This window comes from Maylandia zebra, linkage group LG19 (assembly GCF_041146795.1).
Source record: "Maylandia zebra isolate NMK-2024a linkage group LG19, Mzebra_GT3a, whole genome shotgun sequence".
In the NCBI taxonomy this organism is placed as follows: Eukaryota; Metazoa; Chordata; class Actinopteri; order Cichliformes; family Cichlidae; genus Maylandia; species Maylandia zebra.
This window is the reverse complement of record NC_135185.1, coordinates 14,959,037-14,973,643: the sequence shown is the minus strand read 5'-3', so window position 1 is coordinate 14,973,643 and position 14,607 is coordinate 14,959,037. Positions and strand designations below refer to the sequence as shown.

At 41.0% G+C, this 14,607-nt stretch overlaps 1 protein-coding gene and 1 long non-coding RNA gene across 2 annotated transcripts; one reads left to right on the top strand and one right to left on the bottom strand.

The window, feature by feature from the left end:
* Positions 1 to 2,697: 2,697 nt before the first annotated feature.
* Positions 2,698 to 6,178, bottom strand: LOC143413901 (uncharacterized). Its single transcript, XR_013094459.1, has 3 exons — positions 6,030 to 6,178; positions 5,297 to 5,611; positions 2,698 to 3,042 (listed from the first exon to the last, which is right to left on the bottom strand). It is a non-coding gene; the product is annotated as an uncharacterized LOC143413901 (long non-coding RNA).
* A 24-nt stretch (positions 6,179 to 6,202) lies between these two features.
* On the top strand, positions 6,203 to 14,292 carry calm1a (calmodulin 1a). Its single transcript, XM_004559302.5, has 6 exons — positions 6,203 to 6,340; positions 11,844 to 11,874; positions 11,969 to 12,112; positions 12,222 to 12,328; positions 13,006 to 13,141; positions 13,254 to 14,292. Exons 1-6 carry the CDS (start codon positions 6,338 to 6,340, stop codon positions 13,280 to 13,282), a joined length of 450 nt encoding a protein of 149 aa, XP_004559359.4. The 5' UTR covers positions 6,203 to 6,337; the 3' UTR covers positions 13,283 to 14,292.
* Positions 14,293 to 14,607: the final 315 nt, after the last annotated feature.

Genomic DNA, 14,607 nt, shown 5'->3' with positions numbered 1-14,607 from the left:
TGCCAATAAAGATGCCATTAACCCCAGCATCTGCAGGCATTGTCTGAATGTTGCCCAGGGCATCTTTTACAGTCCCTTGGCAACATGCCTGGTGTTTCTTTTTTAATAAGATCATCAATCTTCAGGTGGTCAAGCAGATCTGGCGTCTCTTTGGAAGGACAATCACACATTAGTGTCAGATTCACTTGCAGGTGTTTGTAGGAGGTGACCACTATCCTGTAATGGACTGATACATAGAACTGAGTATAGAGGAGTGTGATACAGGGTGTGTGCAGAAATGGTGTTTAAAGTCTGTAGATTGGGAGACATATATTTCCATTTTGGGGTCTAAATTTCTAGAAAGCAAGCAGGCTGTGCTGAACATGATCATTAAATACTGTCAGCCGCATAACTTTATAGAAGATGAGGGGTTCAGAAGCTGCTTCACCTCCTTGACCTTCCCTTTCAGAAAGGTATGAGAAAGAGATGTAAAGTGTGTATAACCACTTTCACCTTGGTCCCAACATATTACAAAAACGTCACATTTTTAATAAAAATTGTGTAAACTGTGCCTTTACCCCTCACTTACAAGTACACAACCACTCCCACTGTCACAAGCATGTATTTTTCCCAACAAAACTCACTTTTATTTCACTTTTTTTTTTACTTACATTTCTTTGCAACAAAGATTTCTGTAAAATCTACATTTGACATACTTTTACAGTTAGCTGTTTCAGTCTCTCCATACTTTTTTATCCGATCTTTCTTTGCAAGCTCCTTTGAATCCGAGCTGCATGGGATTGTTTTTAATATCCAGCAGATGTCGCTATTGAGCAGCACACTAACACAGTGTCGACACAGTAAGGTTTCATACACTCCATGAGACGTCATCTACCCATTACTACTCTTGCAGGGTAACACAGTTTATGAGCATAAGGAAACAAAATGATGATCTCCTTTAGGATTTTCTGGCAGAGAGCAGAATTCATGACTCCATCAATTAAGTTGTTCAGTTGTTCAGGTCCTGAACCATTTAAGTAGCCTCAGACCACTGAACTATCCCCACGATGTTTGACTGTTGCTGTGTTCTTGTGATAAAATGTTTTGTTAGATTTGTGTCTGATGTAATGAGATTCAACCATTCCAAAAACCTCAGATTTTACCAAATATCTTCCCCAAAGTCTCGTACATTTTGAAGATCTTTTTGGGCAAATGTGAGATGAATTTTTGTCTTCTTTTTGGTCAGCACTGCTTTTTGCCATGAAACTCCCCCATTAGATGTTCTTCAGATTTTACTATGGGTTCTTCTGTGACCACCTGGATTAGCTGTCCATGTTGGAGTAATTTTGGTGGACCGGACACTTCTGGGAAGGTTCACCACGGTCCCAAGTTTTCTCCATTTGTGGACAAAAACATCCCACTGAAGTTTTCTAGTCTTCTTCTCTATATTATTTATTGGGGGTTGGCAAACAGCAAAATGTTGCATTACCGCCACCATTTGGTGTGGAGCGTGGACCAAAATGTAAAAAAAAAAGAAAAGAAAGAAAAAGTAAAAAAAATAATAAAAATATATATATAAAAAAAACATTTAAAAAATCGATAATTCAAATCCCCCCCAAACAAATTAGTCTGCCTTAAAAAAAAAAAAGGCCTGATAACTTTCACTTTTCAACTTCTTACAAAATAAATCAACTAAGTCCAGTTTCACTTTCATATCACCAAGGTTTTTGATCAGTTGTCTTCTTTTGGCATCATGTTTCTGACAGTGCATTAAAACATGCTCTATATGCTGAGTGACTGTCTTGAATTCGAGTCTGAGCATATCGCAGATCTTAGTGGTCTTGCATCTTCAATCCACTGGACAGCTAACAGTATTGAAACTATACACTGATAGTCCGTCACTGATCCTTTTCCTTACTTTGACATTAAACTCAGGAACAATAAATATTGTCCCGCTTTGGTTGGATGAATTCCTTGATGCATCTGTGTAGATTTTGACATAACTTGTATGTCTGCATTGTATGCGAGTTTAATATAAAACCCCTATTCTTGTTCTTTTTGTCCAATAGTTTGAAATCTGCTACAGCATCAGGGAGTATCCATTGTGGTATTACAGGTAATGGTAGAGATTGATTCATGCTGATGTTGTTCAGATTAAGTTCAGCTGCTTCCTGCCTCACTGTTCACCCAAAGCTCTTCAATTCTCTTTTCTCTTTTTCCCAGCAGGGTTGGAGAATAGTTTTTGTTGAAAGATCTTGACCATGTCCCAGTAGTTCAGTATTAACTGCTCTCTTCTGATTTCTAATGGCATTTCTACCTTTAAAACGACTCCAACAGCAGCAGTAAACGCACCTGTGCAGAGTCTTAGCCCCTGATATTGGGGCTAAGATACTATCTAACTTATGAAGACTTGTTCCGGCGTTTGCTGGAGTCCAAAATTTTTTAGACTTTATAAACTTTATAACTATTTCCAGACTGATAGATGTATGTTACTTGGTTTCTTTAAAATGTGACATGATGATAAATATATGGGAAAGTGACACCAATACATATTTTTGACATCTTTAGTCTACTTCTCTTGAGTGTGGTTCGTAAAATTTAACTTGTGTTGTTAATCACAGTTAATTCATGATTTAAAAGCAGGGGGCAATTAGTTTTTCAAACAGAGTCAGAAAACAAACAAAACATTCATGCAGACAGTTTTAACTTTCAGGTGGATATCAGTTTTATTCTATTACTCAACAATTGTACAACAAACTTTGTTACAAATACATTTAAAAGTGCAATTTTAAATAAAAAGAGGATAACACGTCTTAATTTCTGCTTGCCACACACCTGTAAACTACCTGGCAGATCTTACCCGCCTTCCGGTCTGTCTACAACTGCGGTGGAGACGCGTTGTGGTTTGACGCATTGCAGATCCCCTCCTGCCAATCAGCAGCCTCCTTACAGCATGCAGCACATTGCGGGTCCGCGCTGTCCAATCAGAATCCGGCTCTCAAAATCAAAACTGCAACTGTACCCAGTGCCGTCAGCCGCGCTGTTTAGAGCGTATCCTTCCGCCTGTATAAAAGATCGTTACACAAAGTAGTCCGTCAGTTTCTGCGCGGCCGCGCTAGCGTGTTAGTGTCGCGTTATTGAGGTCATAATAATTATTGATATTGATATATTTTTTAATATTTTTAATTGTCATGAAACATAATGACGCCAATGGATCGCCAGATGACATTAATTTTGCCTTAAATGTAAATATATATAAAAGAGAAACCACCTTGAGATTGAACGGACGCCATAAAGAGAGGTTTTTATTTAATTGGAGAGTGGACAGGTGCTGACAGGTAACAGCACTCTATTTAAAATGATACTTTATCATGGATACTTAGACTGGATAAGGTTTAATAGAGAGTTTCTCAAAGCCAAAAATGTAGGCTGGCAGCTCCTAAATTATGTGATGAAAATGTAAGTATATTATTTCTGCAAATACATAACCTGCAGTACTATTCCTAATCACTTTAATATGTGTTAATGTGACCAATAAATACAGAGCAATCCAAAACCATATGTAGAAATCATTCCAGTGGCTTCAGCATAAAAGGAAAAAACTAATGTTTTAAGCCTTTTTTACATTTTGAAAACAGCAAACCATATTCAGAAAGCTCCTCTCATTATTCTCGCGACAGATGACATTTGAAATGTCTGGGCTGACTCACCAACTGATGCCTCAACCTAATGGGACTGTCGATGCTCTTAAACAGTCAAATTGTACAGAGTGAAACTGCAAGTTTTGTGCAGTGGGCAGACTAATGTTTAAAGCCAAACGATATAAGATCCACATATTCACGTAACCAGCTGTTGGAAAATTAAGTAAGCGCCATTGTTCCATCTAACCCTAAAGTAAATACAGAAAATAATTAATGGCCATAAACAACACCAAAACACATACCATGCTATGCTTGTGAGCAATGTTATTTTGTAATTTTTTTTTAACTGCAATTAAAAAAATAATAATTAAACCTTAACCTGTATTTGGTGGCGATGGCAAAAAGTGGGCAGGTAACATGCTGATTTAAATGTTTTTAGTATTACAGCAATAACTAATGGGAGGAAAGTGAAGCTTGACTGACACATGAGGCCAGTCCTGCTGGTTTCACTAGTTAACATTAACCTCACCATGTGTAATTAATTACATTTAATTAATTAGATCCCAAATTAAGACTTGATGGTCTGTATTGTGCGGTAAATATGTTTATTTCTCCTCTAAACTTGGTAATCTGAACATGCTAGTGTGTTGAAATCAGACGTGACACCCGAGCGGTAGATATGAGTGTAAACCAGGTACACTGCAAACTCATGTTGTGGATAATCATCCTGGTAATCTTTAAAGTTTCCAAAATCTTTTTTTTTTTCATTGTGACCTGAAAAGAGCAACTGAGGCCATGAAGATGTTTCTAACTTTTCCAGTAGGTGACCATTGCAAAATGTTTAAGGCATTTTGGCACTGCCTTTGCTAATGTCCATGAGAATGTACTGCATAATCCTCCTTTCAGAGTAACCAAACTTTACAAAAATTGACCAAACGTTTTATTAGTGATGACCCGAAATGGGATATTAAGTCAATCACAGGTATCCCGCCCTGGTGGCCAGTACAATGAAAGAATGGTTTTGGGGGACTTCATGAGAACACCACTTTGCAGAGCCGGAAGCTACATCTATCTATGTTTACCATTTCTTTTCAGGCTGTAGCATTTTTCCCCCCCTATTTCCTGGAGCGTGATCTTTTGTCACACAATAAGAAATGTGGTGTGAGAGCAGCATATGAGTGGTTGTGGTTTAACAGGTAGAGTGGGTCATCCACCATGATGTAAGCTCAGTGCTATGATCCCCCGACTCCACCACATTGTCAAAAATGGTGAAATAACATACCATGTCCAGGTGATGGATACTTAAAGCTCAACATTTCCTGCAACTAGGGTGACCAGGTGTCCCACTTAAAAATTTTAAAGCCTACAGCATATTTGTCATTCACATTCATGTTTTAAATACATAAAAAAAAAGTCCTTATAGTCATTTAAAAAGCAACATTTTATGTTATTCCTACATTTAAATTTTGAAACTCAAGCAGCAAATGTTCTGCAAAAGCACATTTACATTGACAGTGAAGTTATAGTTCTCCAGAGTTTCTGAAGATCTTTCTTGTTTTCTTTGGACATTGGCTGTTTGTACCCGACCATTTTCAAAATAACATATTTTACTTGTTTATCAAGCCACTCAATACTGAGCAGTGAATCATTCAAGGATGAAAAGGCACCTCACTCACAGGATGAACCAGACCAGTGTTGTGTCTACAGATCATTTGTATCTTTAGGCATCTCAGCATTGTGGTTCCTTAGAAAATAATGAGAGAATGGGACAAGTCAAAGACAAGAGAAGAAGTGCCGACCTTAAAAAATATCTACAGCAGATGAACCATATCCAAGAGTCAAGTATTTAAGAAACAGGGGAACAAAAAATCCAGTAAAGACCTAACACAGGACCTGAGAGATGCATCTGGAGCTTCAGTAGATCCATCTCCTGTTCATTAAAGCGTTATCAGAAACGGTCTCTGTGGAAGATTGGCTGTCAAGAAGTTATTCTTAATGAAGAGAAACAGAACAAAATTACACAACTGGTCTTTTGGAGTGTTTGTCAATATATACAGAATAGAGAGTACAACAGTGAGTGTCTACGCCCCATCAGCAAACATTTAGCGACCTTGGGAAGGAAAAACTCCCTTTCAACAGGAAGAAACCACTAGCAGAACCATGCTCAGGGAGGGGCAGCCATCTGCCATGACTGGCTAGTGGCAAATGGAGGAAGACAGGACAAGACTTGTGTACTATATTTTTGTGCATATTTGCACATGTTTCATTAAATTTCCGAAGCCGTTTCCTATTTTCCTGGCAAAATAAAAAGAAACGAAGCCTGGACCTCTTGTATCACATCCTTTCCTAAAGTATATGTACTCCCAACACCACCAACCTACCCAAGCATTGTAATAATATAGACCTTACCATTCAATTGAAAAACAGTTCCACTTTGATTTCCTTCCTGATTTCTAACTAAGTGCGGTTATTCCAACTCCTAACTTCTCTGGATTTAAATTAAAAATGACAAGATGGTGCGTATGAACGCGTGCAGCGAGCGCGGGAGCCATACTCACTGGTCTTTGCGGAGGAATACCGTGAGAGCTGTGCGGCGGTGCTTTGTCCTGCGTACCCGCCCCCAAGCAGCAGCCAGCCCTCCTGCTCTGTGGCGACCGTCCATTTCCCTCTGTTCCCCCGTAGCGTTAGCAGACCCGCTGTTGGAACTCCGCACAGACATGGTGAGTATTTTAACCAGCCGTGCCTTGAGATGTGTGTGGATTTAAGCTGTGTGAACTTGACTGGAAGCCAGATGCGGGGTTGAAATATCTCCGTAGTAGAGCGCTCAGGGACGAATGTTAATACTGTGGCGGTACTAGACAGAGACTCTGCGGGCGGAGCAGTTTATTACCACCGCGGCTTTTTCCTCCCCCCCTCTTTAAGAGCCCACTCTGTGAAATTGCAGCAGATTTTGGTGCCGTAAGCACCTTCACAAACTGAGAACTGAGAGGTAGTACTCGTTACAGGTGGCCACAGTTGGTAGTTGTGGTGGAGCTTTTGGCTGGTTAGCATCACAGCTAACAGTGATCCCCTCGCCGATAGTCTGATTTTCCGGTGGTTTCTTTTCTTCTGTTTTTTAGTAAGGATGTAAGGATGGCTAATTTTCTCAGGAGGAGAGTTGCCTCTCTCTGCTGATTATTCTGAGACATGGAGCTGTAAAATAAAGGTGCACATCTGCCCTTCATGTTCAGACCATTTATGTAAGGGTGCATATTATCATAGGCGTTAGCTTAACAGTTGTAGATAAGAGCTGTCAAAGTCCAACGTGCAACCATTGTAAAAGCCGCTGATAGTCCTAATTAGGCCAGAGGTTATGGTGTACATACATGCATACGCTTTGCGTAGAATAAAACGTGTTTGACCTGTTTTGACGTCACATTTTTAAGTACAGATTGATGATCCTAGATGAAAAGTCTGATCTGCAGTGGATGCGCACTGCAATCACCATGTTACACTATTTATACTATTTAAACACGCACATACACCACTGTTCCTGGGTTGTGTGTCCATGAATGCACTGTGCCAGTCTCCAGGGGAGTGGTAGCATCCCACCCAGGTTTGTCGTTTATAGCTTGTGGAGGGAGTTGCTTGCGTTTACACATTCAGGACCCTATTGTTAAGTATAAAAATTGATCCTTTTGTAGTTCATATTTTTGTTCAGTGTGTATTTGATGTCATGTTTTTAAAAAACATTTACTGAAAAAACATTTTTGGTTAAAGCACATAAATGCACCTAAACCTCTCTGCGTGGCTTTTAGTGTTGTAACTTGCCTGGTTATGTTTTTACTGCATACCCTAACCAAATACCCCTTATTACCTAAACCTAACAGAGTTCTCTTTGGTGTCATAACTTCACCAGGTGGTTTTTAAGAGTGCCATAACCTAACTGGTAACTAACCAGGTACTACTACCTGACCTTAAAACAGTACCTTAACCTAACCAGGTAGTCTGATGATACTTAATAACATATTTAAAATAAAACTGTAAACATTTCTTTCTTTTATGACTCTGGCTGTAGTTTCTAGTGTGAATCTTTACATATCGGTCCGATCAGGTAAAATTATGTCTACAAATAAGATTAAGGTGTGGAACTTCCCAGTGTAAAGTCTATAATAAAGCTAGCATGTGTCTAGGCTTCAAAGAGAGGAAGTCAAATACATGCAACCATAAACTGCTGCCTAAAAATATAAATATGCATGATATAATTATGTGAGGGGCAAAAAACAAAAAAACAAAAAACCCCAGACTCTTAACAGTAGTGCAAACAGCAGTCCCAGGTAATTAAAGTTCCACTTTACCTGTTGTAGCAGCTTTTGTCCTGGTTAGCACTGCAGCAGGGAAGTCAAACTCATTGCACATCGACTGGGAGAGGTTTATGCCCTACTTGAGTGGGCCGGTTTTGAGTGTTTCTTGGCCTTACGTTTCATATTTTTGTTCTGCAGTAGCACATTTAAAGTTAGTGTTAGATAATTGTTGTTGGAGCTTCTCTTATTTGAATTTTTTTGGATTGGCTACAGGGCTCTGAACTTGGCTTTTTTTTTTTTTTTTCTGTAGGAATAAGCAGAAAAACAACTCCTTACAGAAGGGGAGCGTTTGATTTTTCAGCTTGTTTTTATTAGGGCTGCATAATGGATTAATTAGTAGTGTTTGTTTTAAAAAAAAAAAAGTGTTTTGACACAGGAGATGTAAAGCTCTGTATCTGTGTGTGTATTTACTGTATTAGACATATAGAGAACAAGCGTGCAGATGTTGACTGGCGTAGATCAGAATATAGTTTACTCTGGCTGTTCTTCATAATGTTTATTTTTGTCATTGTGAGATCATGTCCAAAAAAATTAGTCATCTGAGAGATGCCTGCATCTGAAAAGGAACACAAACCAACAGCCTTCAGGTTCAAGGTGCACACCTGTTATTTCAAGCTGCCCACCTGGCGCTGATCAACCCTCTAAGAAAGAATTTGAGGGGGGAAATCGCTTCAGGTCCTGAATGGTTCAAGTTAGTCGAATGACCCCCAGTGAAGACTGTTGGCTTTATCTTAGATTTGACATTGTTAATGTTTGTTTCAGTCTTGCTTCTGATTGGTTGATGTAATTCAAGCTCCAGAGTTTGTACTTTAATTATCTAGTCCCCGCACCTAATAATGACCTCTAAAAGCTGCTTTACAAGGCCATTTCCTGCGGGGGAAATTACCCTGTGGTTAGTTTGTGGTTGCTATAGCTACGTACGTGAGAAAGTTGACACAGGAAGTAGGCTGAAGCTGTACTTCCTTGTACTTCCTTACATATGCAGGATTCGTTTAAAAGCAGACAGACTTGTCTTGCGTGACATGTCCATCATGAGTTCACTTTAACTGTCAAAGTACAGGGAACAGAAGCTGTTGTGTTCGGCTTTAATCAAAGCCATCTGCACGGAGTTTAATTTTACATTTCAGAATAATACCCATGGGTGCTGTAGAAGGAAATCATAGAGCCCTCATACTTGACGCGGCTCTATTGCCAGGCGCCTTGAGAGGAATTTGGCCTGGATATTAGAGGTGTTAGCAGCTTGTTAACCATCGCTCGGCCTGACACAGATCAGTGCCGTCATTAGTGTCCGCCTTTCCCTTGGGTCACATGAGTACACAGCATATTTTGATTCAGATATCAGGTAATTGATCATTTTACCATTTTAGTTTCAGTTTCAGGTTTGGCTTCCGGCAGTTTTTATTATTAAAACAGGATCATGTAGATAGTGCTGTTAATGTGACCGACCTCTCGCTTTCCCTTTGAGCATATCCACAAAGTTCAAGGAAATCTACTTTATTAAAAAATAGATTTCTAATTAGTTAACCAGTCTGCAATTGTGCTAAATAATTAGGGCCGTAATATCATGATAATATTTTTGTATTTCTATAGCTTTTATCTAAACTACCATTTCTTCCCATGAACACAATAAAGTTCATCCAAAAACAAATATAAAGATGATAAGATCTTTCACGAGCAAAGCAATGATGAGGTCAGGCTTGATATTGTCTTCCCAGTGAGGATTATAGCTTATTAACCCAATACCTGTATCATATTAATGGAATGGAAAACTAAACAAATGAACAGGATGCATGTCCTATTGTTGTTCCCCCTTTGCAAGCTACATGTTCATTGTAGAAGACGTAGTAATCAATTACAGGCACTCTTAGCGTTATTTATGACCCTTGTGATTCAAAAGTGCAACTGAATTCCCTAAAGCTGCATAGATTTTGATAGTTTTGGCACCTTAGACAGTTTTTGTAGTAAGTTTAATCTAGAAACAAACTGAAAATTAAAAAAAACAAACATCTGCATTGAGGAGAAGGTGTAAGTTTGGCCTGCTTTGGGGACAAATTAGTAAGTGGAGAAAGGGGAACTTCCCGAGGGGTCCACCTGGTGTGAACCATGATGCTTTGCAGGAGGTCAGATGACTAGCCAACCGATCCTCCCTGGGAGCTGCAAATGTAGCAGTGAGATGACAGGTGACAGATTAGCATATACATGTGGAGACGCACACACACACTGAACTCTCATGACCTCCCCCCTGGTCTGGACCCCGTTACTCTCACACACCTAATGTCAATTTTACTGATAAGTTTCACTGACCTCCTCCAGCCTCGATTTCTTTGTTCCGCTGCTCTTCATGTGTTGAGCCTCCGCAGGAGGTTTTGAATGTCCATGTGTCGGGGAGGCTGAAACACTGCTAAGAGAGGGGTTCTCCAAAGTTGTTGGAGGCAGTTGAAGCCAGGGTAGAACAGTGCCTGGTCACTTGGATAGAAAGCTTGGCTGAGAGACTGACACACAGGAAAACGTCAACAGGTGGAGCAACTTTTCCATCAACCTGGCTGGTCAGTGCCAATCTGCTGACTCTTTCTGCTCTGGGGAAAACTTCTGTCATCCACCTACACTGGAATGACTGAAAGACGAGACGACTGATGCATCCGTCTGCCCATCCAGGACAACTAAAAACATCTTTTAGCATCTTATAATCCATGTTCCTGAATATGTAACTATTCAGAAACATGGCAAAGTCTCCTCCTTCCATCCTTTCTGCCAATCAGAAGCGACGGATAGATGTCTAACCATTTTTTTCATCCACCCATTCCTCCCAGTTCCTGCCCTTCCTGCTATCACCCACTCGTCATGCTGCCCAAGAAAATCGCCGTCTACCCAGCAGAAGACGAGCTGGTGAGCTTGTCCACCGTTTATGACCTCCTGGACGAACAGCAGCACTACTATAAAGAGCTGATCCAGCAGCAGGAGAGGAGCTACAGGGCCTTCCTGCAGATGCTGATGGACTCGTCATCAAGCCGCATGGATGGCCTTGTCAGAGAGATGCAGGACCTGAGGAACTGCCTGCAGAGAACCAAAGCCGAGCTGGCTGAAGTAAAAAAGCAGGGCGTCCAGACCAGCAAGCAGGCTGAGTGCCTGGCTGAGGGCTTGGTGATGGTGCGGGGAGCGCTCGATGGGCTGACCATAAAAACTGGAGGAGGAGGTGGTGGTGGAGCAGGAAGAGGTGTGGATCTGAAGCAGCGCAGAGGGCCTGGAGGGTTAAGACTGGATGGAGGAATAGGAGGTGGAGGCAGGGATGTGAAAAAAACAGAACCAAAAGCAGCGAAGCTGGTGGCAGACCTAACAGATATCCACTTTGATGATATAAAGGTTGGATTCAAGTAATGAGATCCCTGATTAATCCCCGCATTTGCTTCCTAATGTCATTATCAAAAGCCTTGAAGCCTTGTCAGTGTTTTTGTTGATGTTGTGAGGAGTTTGTCTTTCTTTCTCTCTTTCAAAGTAACATAATCCTGGAGTTTTAAAATGAGCCTTTCGAAATAAGGAAATTTTAGATCATTAAATGACAGTAAAAGCAGTAAGCTATGGTAAACTGTGAAGATGATGACCGAAGATGAAGAGTTCTGTCAGGCAAAGCTTGCATGTCACAAGTCGACCACAACAAAGTGCTTACAGAAGCAGTTCTCACCACTGTTTGTGATGCCTGATGAGGCAGGATCTGATTAATCTCAATTTAAAAGATAATCAAGTCTCATTAAAAGAAAAAAAAATGCTTAGTTTGTTGAACCAAAACGATTGTATTGGATTTCTTTTTTTTTTTTCTTAATCAATCTTGGTAATAACATAGCATATTAATTCACTCTTTGGTGTTTTTGTTTTGTTTTTTTAGGCTGACCAACTAACAGAAGAGCAGATTGCTGGTAAGGTGATGCCATAAAACACTTCTAATTTTATTCGCGTCTTTACAGCTGCAGTGTAAATGTCCTTTCTTCTTCTCTTCGTTTGCCTGTTCAGAGTTCAAGGAGGCTTTCTCCCTGTTCGATAAAGACGGAGATGGTACCATTACCACGAAGGAGCTGGGCACTGTCATGAGGTCACTGGGTCAAAACCCGACCGAGGCAGAACTCCAGGATATGATCAACGAGGTGGATGCTGATGGTACGCTGCTGTCCTCCCTCGACACGGGGGAAGGATTCATCTGTCTAACTTGTCTTTTTTTAAATAACCCTTTTATCGATGATGAGTCATATTTACCTCCTACTCCTAGGCAACGGGACCATCGACTTCCCCGAGTTCCTGACAATGATGGCGAGGAAGATGAAGGACACTGACAGTGAGGAGGAGATCAGGGAGGCATTCAGAGTCTTTGATAAGGTGGGCCTGGTTTAAGTGTTTTTCATACATATTTTGACGTATGAATGCTGCAGTCAGTATAACAGCTGCGTCAAGGCACTTTGCAAGGTATCAGAACACTCCAACAATCGGTGGCACTCGCGGTCTAATTTCTGATGGTTGGAAATTTATGAAAGATGGCATACTATGCTGCTTTTCCTAGCCATTTCCAGTCACTGGAAACAAGAGAAATTGCGTAGGTCTTTATAGACGTCCTGTTGATAAGAAGAGTAGAAAAGAGCTGGTAAATTCTTGTGGGAAAAAAAACTTCCATACGAGCCCTCGGTGTGTTCTCAGCACTCGTCCCGATGCATTTGAAGCATTTAAACGACTCGACTTAAGTCTGTGTGGGGAAACTGACTCGCCTCATGTCATATTCAAAGCAGGAAGTCAGAAATAGGAATGAAGGAAGTGGCCAGTCAGTTTTCAAAATAAAATTCCCTTTTCATAACAACACTTCTGATATGAAGCCACAGCTCCTCACTGTAAATGACTCTTAACTAATCCAGCGTGCTCCTCGTTGGAGGATGTGGTGAAGAGTAAAATGGGATCTTTTTTTGGATTTGACCTCCTGCCTCACAAATCCAGAGTAGATATGCGGAGAAACACTGAAATGGCACGCGTGTTGGTCTGATCACTTTTCCCCATCTCTTTGTCAGGATGGAAATGGCTACATCAGTGCAGCAGAGCTGCGTCATGTGATGACTAACCTGGGAGAGAAGCTGACAGACGAGGAAGTAGACGAGATGATCAGGGAAGCAGACATCGACGGGGACGGACAGGTCAACTACGAAGGTGAGCTTGGTCATGAGTGTTATTAGAAGCTCCAGAGCTCTGATTGGTCCTGAGGCTTGCTGTGTTATAATTCCTGATGGCTTTTCTTTCTCCGCCTCTTCGTTCTCCACAGAATTTGTCCAGATGATGACCGCCAAGTGAACTGGGCTCGCGTTAAAGACAAAGAATCTGTCAAAAGTTTCACTTACCTCTTATTGCAAAAATCTACATTTAATCATACTGTTCTGTATCAACAACTTAAACTGAATGTTCAAAATCTCAGATCTGTCCATATTAAACAAGTTCACAAAAAGGAAAAAAAAAAAAACTAACTGAATCTGCATGTACTGGCTTGTACCCCCACCTCTCCGTCCCACTCCCCTCTCCCATCTCAGCGCCGAGCTGCCCAATCAGATCTCAACTCAACAGCCGAGCGGTCGCCGCGCAGCTGGCTTCCTGACGTCACTGCGATGTTTCGGGACGGCCGATCGCCTTTCTTCCTCGACTTCCTGTCTTCTTTCATTTCTATTCTTCATGCATGAGGCTTTTCGTGGGTTAGCGTCGAGAGCACAGCAGGAGAAAGCAGTCGGTGGTCCTCAGGTCGGCCTAGGAGGTGTTGGTTAGCTGAGCGAAGGAAGAAGCTTTCACAGTTTGCTTACCTGAGTGAAGTCAGATATTTTTAAGAAAAGCATAAAAATAGAATAAATAAGAAGTCATTTTAGATCTTGTGTTTCGGGCATGTCACTTTTCCTTCGTGTGTTCACCTTTTGTTCAAGGCAGGGTGACAATTTTGAGCCATGTTGGGCGGCGAGTGTGTCGTAGGGTTTCAGGGCGGTTGGTTAAAGATGATCGACATACACAAGCAGCTTTTGACGCAACATTGAGTAAACAAATGGTTTTAGATTAACAGGAAGTGATGAAAGAATAAAATGTCATTGCCTCAAATGCTGTGTGTGTACACAAGTTCACTTTAGTGGGGACGGGGGTCGGTGCTTTGCGGTGTTTCTATCTTCTGTTTGTGCGTGCGTGCGTGTGTGTGTGGGTGTGTGTATGGGTGCGGCGAGGCCCGGCCCAGTCCAGCTGTTCTGTTTGGTTCAGTTGATCTGCATTCCAAGATGTACATGCTCGTCTTTACATTTTGTTTTTCCAATAAAAACACAAACATGAACTGAGATGCCACTTTGTGTGTGTGGGTTTTTTTGTTTTGTTTTTTTAAAAAGCTGACTTGTGTGTTTTCCTGCAACTCTGTGGGGGACGTACTGCTTTAAAATGACTCATTGGTGATCGGTGTGATGTCTTACTGTGAGCACAGACTCTGAAACCCACCTAACATATTTTGGGATGAGATTAACAAAAACTACTTTCTGCAAAAGCACAAGACTGTGATAAAAGGATGCAACCATGGACTGTATAAAAAAAAAAGATGGTGTTTGGGAGCCATATATCGATAACAGGGTGGGTTTATCAACTTACACTTCCATTATTGG

Coding starts and splice junctions, on each gene's coding strand:
- calm1a (XM_004559302.5), top strand. Junction 11,875..11,968: donor AACAGAAGAGCAGATTGCTG/GTAAGGTGATGC, acceptor TTGCCTGTTCAG/AGTTCAAGGAGGCTTTCTCC. Junction 12,329..13,005: donor CATTCAGAGTCTTTGATAAG/GTGGGCCTGGTT, acceptor TCTCTTTGTCAG/GATGGAAATGGCTACATCAG.